The sequence below is a fragment of the Loxodonta africana genome, chromosome 5 (assembly GCF_030014295.1).
Source record: "Loxodonta africana isolate mLoxAfr1 chromosome 5, mLoxAfr1.hap2, whole genome shotgun sequence".
Classification (NCBI taxonomy): Eukaryota; Metazoa; Chordata; class Mammalia; order Proboscidea; family Elephantidae; genus Loxodonta; species Loxodonta africana.
Window position 1 is genome coordinate 84239797 of NC_087346.1, and position 12200 is coordinate 84251996.

The window sequence follows — 12200 nt, forward strand, 5'->3', positions numbered from 1 at the left end:
TGACCTGGAATCCAACAGGGTGTAGCAATTATTTCTAATGACTACCACACCCTTTCTATCTGAAGCCACCAAATGTGGTTATATTAGACATCTGCTGATCAGCATAAAGTCTGTTCTCTGTCTCTATAAGTGACATACACACGCACATATAAACGAACATATGAATAAACAACTTTGGTACAATTATAAGTCAAGCGTTTTCTTCTTATAAATTGGAACCAAAACCAAACCCATTCCCATCAAGTCAATTCCAAATCCTGTCCCGCAGGATTTCCAAGGCTGTAAATCTTTACAGAAACACACTGCCATATCCTTCTCCCATGGAGCAGCTGGTAAGTTTGAAGCACCGACCTTTTGGTTGGCAGCTGAGCTCTTGACCACTGTGCCACCAGGGCTCCTTAGCTGGAACCAAGAAGCATAAAAAGAACTTACCTTTGACTTGTAGAACTATACTAAAAGCTATGATCTCATATGAGGTTTACAAAAAAGAAGAAAAAACTGGAAGAACATTAAGACTACAACAGAGAAAGAAAACTGTGGGTAAACAGAAAGGTGGCACAGAAAGAACAGCTGAGAAGCAAAGCTCAAAAGTCAATTATCTCCAAAGGAAAGAAGAAAAACTTTCAAGGCAAAACTGGATGACTATTAGATTTAATTATGAGGAAAACACCAGTGACCTCAGCTTTTATACAGCAGGTAAGCAAGTAGAGGGACTGTAAGGCATTTAGAGCAAAGAATGGTAAGTGCAAACATTTAAAATGACCACCAAAACACTAAGCCAGATGGAAGAGGGAAAGGAGAATATGGTGTTCAGAAAGAGAGCCCAAGGAAAATATATTAAAAATCAGGCATCACCAGGAGTCTGAAAGCCTTTTGCTTTTTCTTCTGATGCTGCTTACAAACACAAACTTCAAAATACAGTAAAACCCAGGACAGCCAGAACTCTGTAAGGCAGAAACTGTCAGAGAAGTCCAAAACCCAGTGTTGCTGAGTCGATTCCGACTCATAGCGACCCTATAGGACATGAAGGAAAACTCAAATTATTTTCTGCTAACAGAGAGTTATAGAAAAGTAAGACTATACCCTGACAAGGGCAGAAAGCTTGCGAGACTCAGAAAACCAAGTTAGTCCCAGTGAGTTCTGACCCTCACAGATTTCCCTGTATAATTATTATATTTCATTCAAGCAGAGTAACAGTAGTTATTTTTAGTACCCAATGGGATGAATATTCAGGTCCTTAACTTGGGGGATGTGGATATGAGTCTAGAAAACAAGTTAATGAATAAGTTAATGCTCTATGAAGGCAAAAGGGACCAGAACCAAGGACACTGAGATTAACAATTTAAATAGCCAAAGAAACTAATAGTTCCTAATGCCAAATAGGCATTACGATGCCAAAAAGGCATTACGATGCCAAAAGTCATCCTGTACAGACTATTAAGATCTGAAAAAGGAGGTAAGGCCTCCGTTAATCTAATGTAAGAGACTATTTTAATAGTAAAAAACATGAGAAGGGTTACATATGTATCAAATTAACCAGTTACAGTTCAAATATTCCCTGAATAGAGAACTTGAAAAATAGTCTTCTACATTCAGATTCACATTTGTAGCTTATTTGCGTTGGGCAAATAAGATGAAAATGTTAGGATCTAGCCCATAAGATGATGGGTTCGGCAGACAGGTCACACAGACAAGCAACTATAATACAATGTATAAGAGAACAGAAAAGGAAAGTGAAGTTTAAAGGATGAGTTTTGTCAGGCAAATTAGTCATTCTCAACAGGGAAACCACATGAGGGAGCATGGCTGATCCCAGGTGTGCAAAAATGTTTACAGTTGGGGTAGTAGAGGGAAGCAAGGATCAAAGAGACCAAGGATCTTAAACGGTCTTGTATACCATGCTAATTAAATCCTTAGCCATTAAGTCAAAGGTCTCAAACACAAGTGTCATCACGGGCCACAAGGGAAAGTAAATGATCAAAACAGCTGGAAATATGTCTTTCCTATTAATTTTATAATCAAAACAACAAGGGAAGAGCAATGACAAACAGTAACTGACAAAGCCTCAGTGTCAGGAAGCCAGTAAGTGGTAAGGCACACGCCTCATCTAAATATCAATGGGTACCATAGAGAGATGTAAGCCCATGTTAGGAGATCTTCAGATTTTTCAAGAGAAGCCAAGAATCTAAATGTTTATGGGAAATCGCAATTTTTAAATGCTGGCAACTAATTCAAAAAAATGTTTTCAAAGTTATATAGGCCGATATTGTGCAAATACCGGCCATCAGTTTGCAACTCCTGTTTCAGTGTAGGTAATGGAGAGGTCAGTGAATAACTTTAAACAGAAAAGTAATACAATTACACTTGTATACAGAAAGGCTGCTCTGGAAGTAGTTAAGAGAAATTGGAGATGCGGTGACCTATTAGGAAATTGTTTCAAGTGCTCAGAAGATTAAAGATGCTTACGTGGGAAAGCAGATTTCTAGATATATGTTGCCCAACCGGATTTGGCAGAAGGGAAGGAATTAATTCATTGGGGTACTGATCTGAGGGGTTGTTCATTCAAATTCACTTTTGGGATGGCTTTGTTCAACTACTTCACCTGTCTTGATATATAGTCTTCATCATCCAATAGATAATTGTGAGGAATACTAGTGAACACCCGCCCTCAAAGCACACTGCTAAGAAATAATGAGGACCTGCTTATATGTGTCTTTTCCACTGCTGCCTCAATACTGGAACAATGAAACAAGAAGGCCTCTTCGAGAGTGTGTTGAGCTTTTTTCTATTCCTTTAAGTTCCGTTAAAACATCTGTTTGCCTTGCTTTTTTCAGGAAGGTACAAATGCTCAGAATGTGGTTAAAGAAGTAGTTACGAATTTTTTTATTTTATTTTATTTTTTTTGCTGTATGCATGAACGGTCGGTAGCCCACCTGGAGCAAAAAAAAAAAACTATCAAAACAGGAAGTGCCTGGCATAGATTTCCTGTGTTACGCCAATACAGTGGAGGAGAACAGGAAGTTCATCTGTATCTTGCAAAGTGACATGGATGGTGTATGTAGTCTGCCCCCATTTGGCTTAACAGAAACATTAGTGATCTCTGAATCATAACATAACCCAATGGTTACTTGGATGCTGGGTAGGTAGTGAGGAACCGGCTTGATTATCGACAAAAACCTGAAAACAACGCAAACGCCCACAGCTGCTAAATAAACAAACTGCGGTACATCCATGCAATGGAATACTATTCAGCACACAAAATGGAACACACAAATGATACAAGCAACACAAATGATTCTCAGAAGGATTATGCTAAATAAAAGCCAGGCACAAAAGGCTACATACTCTGTGATTCAATTTTATGACATTCTGGAAAAGACAAAACTATATAGAGGAGTCCCTGGATGGTGTAAACGGTTAAATGATTGGCAAGGTCGGCGATTAGAGGCATATCTACCCCAGAAGTGCCTCGGAAGAAAGGCCTGGTGACCTTAGCTTTGAAAACCCAATGGAATAAGCACAGTTCTACTCTGCACACACGGGGTCGCCAGGAGTAGGAATCACCTGCGGGCAACTGTTTTTTTTTTTTTTGTAGAGACAGAAACCTGATCAGTGGTTGCCAGAAGGTAGGAATGGGGTACCTAGCTGACAATGTAGCAACTGGAGGGAACTTTCTGAGGGGATGAAAATGTTCTCTATCTTGATTGTGGTGGCGGATACACGACCTTATATACCTCATACACCTCATAGAGGAGTACAACTAAACAATGTGAATTTAATTTATTTAAATTACGCCTCAAGGAACCTGAGCAAAAAAAAAAAAAAAAAAAACCTTCCCTTTGCGCGTTCCCAACCGAGACGCTGAAACGGGCCCCTGGGGCGCCTCATAAAGCCCAAGGGTGTCGGCGCTCGACCTGGCGCCAGGGCGGGCGCCGCAGCGCCTGGAACACGGGAGGGAACCGGGGGCGGGCGGGAAGGGTGCTTTCGGCGGGAATGGAAGCCGAGGCTGCGTCCACACAGCCAGGCTTGGACGAACGCCCTCCCAGAGGAGCAACAGAGAGATGCAGTAAAGACGGCGCTTCAGCAGCCGGAACCGCCATAACTTCCCTGCTTTGGCTCCAACACTTCCGGGGACTTCTTACCGATGTTCCCTTCGATGGAGATTTTCTTGATGTGGGTCCCCTCAGAGCTGGTTGCAGGCGATGGACAGCTTCTCTTGGGCGGGGTAGCCATTCTGTCGTCTTGTTGCGGCCCCGAGCGCGGTAGGCAGGGAGGCCTGGGCGGTAGCGGCAGGTGCGTGCCCCGGGGCTCGCGCTGCCTCCGGGCTTAGGCTGATTTACCGCCTGCAGCCAAAATGCTCACTGGCTCCCTGGCCCGCGGACCTCGGGGTTTGATTTTGGCGCGCGGAGACAGCTGCCCACGGGGAGGGGCCTGCGGGGCGGACACCCGCCCAGCGGAGAAGCCACGCCCTCCCCTCCCCAGAACCAGGGATGCCTCCTTCGGCCCCTTACCCTTCACCTCCTCCAGCGCGGGCCCCAGCGTGCGCGTCCCCGTACGTCGAGTCACAAGAGAGTCGGGAGGGGCCGCACGCGCGGCGGCACGCCTCTTCCTGGGTCGCAGGAAGGCGCCGAAGGGCGGGCGTGTTGTGGGCTGGGTTTCGGAGAATGGCGTCGCCAGTGCGGCTTGATCAGGATGGTCTGGGCAGAATTGTTTGGACTTCACATTTTTTAACTCGCCAGAGAGGCACCGTTTGGTAGAAAATTAAATAGATGACCCCACTTTGGGAGTCTGGAGGAACACTATCAGGCACAGTGCCGCTGGGCAGCTCGAACCTCCGGAAATGTGTTATGCTCTTACAGCGCTTTTCGGGAATTAACTAGCAATACGGTGACGGAGATCCCATTGGCCCACATTTTACCAGTGAGGAAACAGGCCCTAAGAGGCTACTTGTTCAAAATCTCAAGGTCAGTAAGTGGAACTCGGAAGAGAATTTAGGTAGTAAGACGCCATCTCCAAGAAGCCTTTCCTGATCTTCTCCATTTGATTTGGATGCGTGTCTGTGCTGTGTAGAAGTTAACACACCAAGTAAGATTCTGTTCACCATGACTATGACTTAATGAACTTTGTATGCCCAGCCCATGACAACACATAGTTCACAAATGCTGAATTTGAGTGCCTAGTAGTTTGCCATGTACTATGCCAGAAGACTCATCCAAAAAACAAAAACCAAACCTGTTTCCCTGGGGTCGATTCCAACTCTTAGCGACCCGTAAGAGTTGAACTGCCCCATAGGGTTTCCAAGGCTGTAATCTTTATGGAAGCAAACTAACACATCTTTCTCCCACAGAGCTGTTGGTGAGTTCCAACTGTCGACCTTTCAGTTAGCAGGTGTGTGCTTAACCACTGTCCCACCAGGGCTTCTTTTTGGTTTAATGCAGATGGTTTTTATGTAGAGCATCACTCTTGCAGAAAATATCCTTTATTTTGTGTGTCACTCTGCTATCTTGTTGAGAGGTGATATCAGGGATTGGTTCTAGGTTTAGAGTGTCTCAGGGCGATAGTCTCCAGGGATTCGCTACTGTTCTAGTTTCTCTGGCTTTTTTTTTTTTTAGAATTTGAGTTCTGCTCCACGTTTTTCTCTCGTTCTGTCCACAACCATCTATTGTGACCCTGGTCAGAATGGTCAGTGGTGACAGCCAACCACCACCTAGTTTTTCTGGTCTCAAGTAGATGAGGTTGTGACTCCTGTAGACATACTTCTTTTCTGAGCTTTTGGTTACCTTCTTATTGTTTTGCTCCTGCCTGGTTTTTTTTTTTGTAGAGACCCGTAGTTGTGTCTTAGATGGCCACTCACAAGCTTTTAAGACACCAGACTCTACTCTCTTCACTAGGATGCAGATCAAGATTTTTTGTGAACTGTTACGCCAGTTGACTGAGTTGTCCCATGAGACTATGGTCCTGAGCTTTCAAACCCAGAAAACCAATCTTGGAAGGTGTTTGGTTATGTTTGAGAAGTATTCATATTTGTGTCTTCAGTGAATATGTGTGCCTGCACCCACATTATTGTATTTATACGTACCTATAGATCCTAATTTTTTTTTTTTTTTTATAGATCCTAATAACTATGGGGCAGTTCAAGTCTGTCCTGTAGGGTCACTATGAGTCGAAATAGACTCAACGGCAATGGGTTTGGTTTTTTTTTTTTTTTGGTATGGATACTTCTATCTTTTCTCACTGCAGCACTGGGTTTTTGTATCCACCCATGTACCAGTATGCCTATACCCAGCCATATGTGCTCAAACACTGGTTTTTACTTTGCTTGTGCTGTGCCCATGGTTGTGCTGTGCTGACTACATCCACCTTCAGTGCCACTTTTTCCATCACCAAAAATAACAACTCTCTACCATCTAAAGCATATTTTCCCCTCTCCCTTCCTCTCCCTGGTGACCACAAATGCACATTGGTCTGTCTGTATATATCCTTGTCATCTTATAAAAGAGAGATTATATGATATTTGTCCTTTTATGCTTGACTTATTTCACTTAGCATTATGCTGTCAAGGTACAGCCATGTTATAAAAATGTTTTTTCACAAATTTATGTGCCATCCTTGTTCAGGGGCCATGCTAATCTTCTCTGTATCATTACAATCTTAGTACATGTGCTGCCGAAGCAAGCACATGGTCTTTTTTTTTTTTTAGCCCTAAATCATGTCACTACTACTGTTTTTCCTTAAAACACCTCCACTGCCTTCCCATTTACACTTAAAATGATAATCTAAATCCCTTGCTTTAGGCTTTAAAGTCTTAGCTAGTGTGGTTCTGCTAGCTTTTCTAATTTCTTCTCATACTACTGTTGCCATCATTCATGACGCCATAGCCACAGTTAACCTTTTTTCCCCCCTACTCCTGAAAAAGTTGCTTTTGCAGTAGTTGTATATGCTCTTCACTTTTCCCTATATCTACAAATGGATTGCTTCTTGTCTTTCTGGCGTTGGGGACACTTCTCTGACTACCCAATCTAATGTAGTGCCTTATATCATATCACTGTTATCACCACCCAGTAGTTTCTTATTGGCTTTATTTTTTTCTTCTTCTACGTCCTCTTTGTTATCCTCCTCTTCCCCCATGAGAATAGGGACCATGTCTTTCTTGTTCAGTCCTGGGTCCCAGGGCTTAGAAAAGTGTCTGGCACATAGTAGGTGGCCAGAATATGCTAGCTAAATGAACAAATGCGAGAGTGAATGAATTGATGAAATAAACTAATTTCCTGAACTGGTGAAGAGCATTAATTGGAGGCTACTTATTTTCATAGTAAGGATTTTTCTTTAATATTTTAAAAATTGAGGTTTAATTCACATACCATAAAATTCACTCTTTTAAAGTAATACAATTTAGTGGATTTTAGTACATTTACAAAGTTGTGTAACTGTCACCACTGCTAATTCCAAAACATTTTCCTTACCCCAAAAAGAAATTCCATACCCATTAGTAGTCACTGTCCCCTGCCCCCCACCCCCAGCCCCTGGCAACCACTAATCTACTTTCTATCTATGGATTTGCCTATTCTGGGCATTTCATATAATGGAATCATAACAATATGTGGCCTTTTGTGTTTAGATTCTTTCATTTACCATGATTATTTCAAGGTGCATCCAAGTTATAGCGTATATCAGTACTCATTTCTTTTTTTAAGATATACTTTACAAGCATAAAATTAATTTTAATGTATACAATTCAAGGTTTTTTTTTAGGATATTCACAAAGTTATACAGGTGGGATAGAACATTTTCATCACCCCAAAAGAAACCCTGTACCTATTAGCAGTCAGTCCCCCTTCCTCCCTCTCCTCAGTCCCTGGCAATCAGTAATTTACTTTCCATCTTTATGGATTTGCCCATTCTGGACATTTCATATAAATGGAATTGTATAATATATGGCCTTTTGTGTCTGCCTTCTTTCGCTTAGCATAAGGTTTTCAAGGTTCATCCTTTTTATGACTGAATAATATTTATTCTATTGTATGGACATGTGAAAACCAAACCAATCCTGTTGCTGTCAATTCCAACTCATAGCGACCCTATAGGATAGAGTGGAACTGCCGCATAGGGTTTGCAAGCAGCAGCTGGTGGATTCAAACCACTGACCTTTTGGTTAGCAGCCTGAGGTCTTAACCACTGCACCACCAAGACTGCAAACAAAGCTGTTCCTGCCAGGTTATTTATCCATTCATCAGTTGATGGGCATTTGGGTTGTTTTCCCCTTTTGGGCTGTTTTAAGTAATGCTTGTGAACATTCATGTATACTATTTTGTGTACATGTTTTCAGTTCTATTGGGCATATTCCTAGGAGTGGGAATTGCTGGGTCATACATGGTAATTGTAAAAACAGTTTGGGGGCAGTGTCTGACCTCCTTTCACTTCATAATGGGGAAGGAGAATCAAGATCAACAGCCCAATGTTGATTGCTGTGAGGCAGAGGCCAGACAAGCCTCCTCTCTCCGCCATCTTTACCAATTTTGAATCAACTTCACGGTAATGGATTTGGTTTGGTTTTGTTCCCTCCCACAGCACTCTATACTTCTCTGCTGTATTTGATAATTCATTGCAATGGCCACAAAGAACTCAAAAACCATACTTATGATTATGGGGTTTATTACGGAAGCAACAGGTACAATTCAGGCTCAAGAACACTCAGGACAGTTCTTCCATCAGGACAGCCTCTTCTTAGCTTTGCTGGCGGGCACGCCTCTCCTTGGCCCTACGCCTGTGCCCAAAGGCACTCACCTTTCTCTTTCTGTGGGCCGGGAAGCCTTCTGCACCTCTCCTGCTGGGTCTCTCCTGCCACTGCTTCTCAGGTCTTTGGGGTTACAGCTCTCTCCCTTTCACCCCCTCCCCCCCTTCTCAGTGCAGGGATCCCAGGTCCAAAGGAGTGCCAGCTCCTGGCTGTTCTTGGTGGTGGTGGGCTCCTCCTTCTGCTCTGGAATTGGCTGTCTTTTAAGGCAAAACTGACCAATCCCCTTGGTGAGCCACAGTTACCTTTTTTGCACATCCCTGCCCAGTCACCTGGGTGGGTGGGAGTTACAAGACCATGGTGAGAAAAGCCATACTAAATAATTCATCACATCGCAGTAATAGTATGTTTAACTTTTTGTGAAACCTCCAAACTGTTTTCCACAGTGAATGCATCATTTTACATTCTTACCAGCAGTGTATGAGGGTTCCAGTTTCTCCACATCCTCGTCAATGCTCGTCATTTTCCACTTTTTTGTTTTAGCCATTCAATCAAAGTGGGTGGGAAGTGGTATCTCACTGAGGTTTTGATTTGCAGTTTCCTAATAACTAATGATGTTGAGCATCTTTGAATTGCTTATTGGCCATTTGTAATATCTTTTTTTGAGAAATGTCTATTTAAATCCTTGCCTATTTTTAATTGTCTTTATAGTTGTTTATATATTCTGCATATTAGACCCTTATCAAATACATGATTTGCAGATATTTTCTTCTATAGGTTGCCTTTTCACCTTCTTAAGTGTTCTTTGATGCACAAAAGTTTTTAATTTTGATGAAGTTCACTTTATTTTTTTTGTTGCTCATGCTTTTGTTGTAGTATCTTAAATCATTGCCTAACTCAGATCCTGAAGATTTATGCCTATGTTTTCTTCTTTAAGAGTTTTATACTTTTAGCTCTTACATTTAAATCTTTGATCCATTTTGAGCTATTTTTTGTATATGGGGTGAAGTGGGGATCCAATATCATTCTTTTGCATGTGGACAGCCAGTTGCCCCAGCATCATTTGTTGTTTAAGCGTTAAAGGAATAATTACTTAAAACCTTTATGTTGGTAAAATGCCTCATTCCAGACAACGTTATATAGTGAGGAATTAACAGTTTAAATTTAGTACAACAGAGGTAAATGAGCCTATCAAAATACAAAGTTAATTTTACTGCGTGTGTATATATGTAATTCTTTACACACAGTAGATGCTTTGTAAATATAGTATTTGCAGAATAACAAGGTGTTTTTAAAGCATGCAGACATAATCCACGGCAGCGTGTTTCTACTCCTAGTCTTGTCCTCAAATACCAACTATTGACATTGAGTAACTATGGGCTACTACTATTGATATAATCTGAAGGTCCAAACACAAATGCCTGTACACATACTTTTAAATACTACTCTGAGAATACTCTAAAATACACATTTCCTTTTAAAGATTTGGTATCAGCTTGTAATCTCCAACACTGCTTATTGATACTCTTTAATGGTCTATATTCAAGACAAAATATTAGATACCTTAGCTTGATAGAAAGGTCAACAATATTAATTCATTATTTTGCTAACTGTTCTCATGATATTAGTATGTATTTAAAAAGCACACACTGGTAACAACAAAAAAACCCACTGGCTTCAAAGTCAGGCACACTTGGGCTTAAATCCTAGTCCCAATCAGTCATTTGTTCAATCTCTGAGCTATAGTTTTCTAGTGTATAAAACAGTGGGATACTAACTTCCAAGATTGTTGTTAACACTACAGGAAAAAAATGCCTAGTGCATTTTAAATGCTCAACATATTCCATATACCTTCCATGCTTCTCTAGGAATGTGTTCAGTGTAGGCATTCTATAGCAAAAATAAACAGTAATACAAAGTCGGTTTGTGGCCAAACATAACTATTTATTATTTTTTTCTTATAAACATCATTCAGTTTCTTCTTTAAAAACAAAAACCTAGACTTTAAATATTTCCCATCCCATCACATACAAGTCTGTATACATTATTTACATTTCTCAAATAAAACATATTACAGATTTTTGACATTCAGTATCCCCTCTAAAAATGAAATGGTTAAACTTTAATCCATAATACCTACAATTTGAGAAATCTTGGCACAGTTAGCTTACAGTAGAGCGTCCCATGTTGTAGTTCATATTTTAGACTGTTTTTCCCCCTTCCAGCTACTTTAACATAAAGAGAAACTGTCTCCATGAGAGCAGGATCCCCATCTTCCTGCATTCTTTTCAACACTTGCACAGTATGAATGCTGCCCTTACGCCTTAGTCATGGCGCTGGCAATATTCTTCTGTTTTTGTCCTCTGAAATCACTCCTATTCAGCCTTTCTAAGTGTCATAATATTTATTGTATTCTCTCTCAACCTAGATTTGTGACATTGCTCCTAGTGGTAATTTTAAGTAACAGCTAAAATATATAGGAAAAGTTGAAACAGAAGAGTGTTCCCTACAAGACTAGTGCCCTCACCACCCTAGTTAGGCATGTACAAAAATAACAAATACAATTTAGTGGCTGCAAAAATTATTTCCCCTAAAAATAGTCACCTCTGAAGAATATGAGAAGTGCTCTTAAAATGAAAATGCACTATTTTACAACCTGCACAATTAAGAATTTCAGAAACCATAAAAATGAAAAAGTGTGAGAACCTGTAAGAAACACCTACCAGTAAGAGTTTATCATTAAAAATATATGAAAGATAAATATTAACAAAAATTATCACTAACAGCTTCAGTGACCCAATTTTTAAAAAGCAGTGTCAAAACAAGCCAAAAATGCTTTTGTAGGCTGCATCTTCCGAATGAAACTTATGTACTGCCAGTACTTCAGAATCACTGACATTGAAGACTGGCATGATCAACCTATTTTGTTTTCACAGGGGAGGAGGGAAGGAATGGGCAGATATGGAAAGTCAACAGCCAAAAAGAAAGCAATTTACCTCCAGGGAGGAGGTGATAGGTAAAGAACAGCTGGAAAGGTCAGTGACTTTACTCTTTGAGAACTGTAGTCCACTGTTTTCTATTATATAGTACTATATGGAGAAAAAGAAACTTGCATCACACTTGTAAAACTGAGGGTACTCAAAATTTTAATCTGTATTTTTTCTTTTGTCAAAGTTTAAGTATCAGTACAGCTACAGCTACCAGTGACAGACATGGAGCAGTTTTATACAGTAAAACCTATGAAAGCTGTAACCTGTGTAATGTAGAAAACTGTCAGAGAAGGAAAACTCAAGTATTTTCCACTAAAGTGATAGAAAAGCAGTAAGACTGCACCCTGTCAAAGGTGAAAACTTGCAAGACCTGGATAAACGAGGCCATCCTGTCTAGTTCCAGCTCTCACAGGTGTCACTCTGTCTCTCTTTTCAGATATTACAGTAGACCCTCACTTGTTCAACTTTGAGTTTTCACA

The 12200-nt window shown here is 40.8% G+C and overlaps 1 protein-coding gene and 1 non-coding gene across 3 annotated transcripts in view; both read right to left on the reverse strand.

Annotated features, from left to right (window-relative positions):
• DCK (deoxycytidine kinase) overlaps positions 1–4505 on the reverse strand; it is a 29927-nt gene extending 25422 nt beyond the window's left edge. For both annotated transcript variants that reach the window (XM_064285723.1, XM_003414161.4), the window contains exon 1: positions 4143–4505. In XM_064285723.1, coding sequence (XP_064141793.1) covers positions 4143–4233 — 91 coding nt within the window. In that variant the 5' untranslated portion in view covers positions 4234–4505. The remainder of the gene's footprint in view (positions 1–4142) is intronic.
• Positions 4506–6574: 2069 nt separating this feature from the next.
• On the reverse strand, positions 6575–6679 carry LOC111751734 (U6 spliceosomal RNA). Its single transcript, XR_002786824.1, has one exon. It is a non-coding gene; the product is annotated as a U6 spliceosomal RNA (small nuclear RNA).
• Between the last annotated feature and the right edge of the window lie 5521 nt (positions 6680–12200).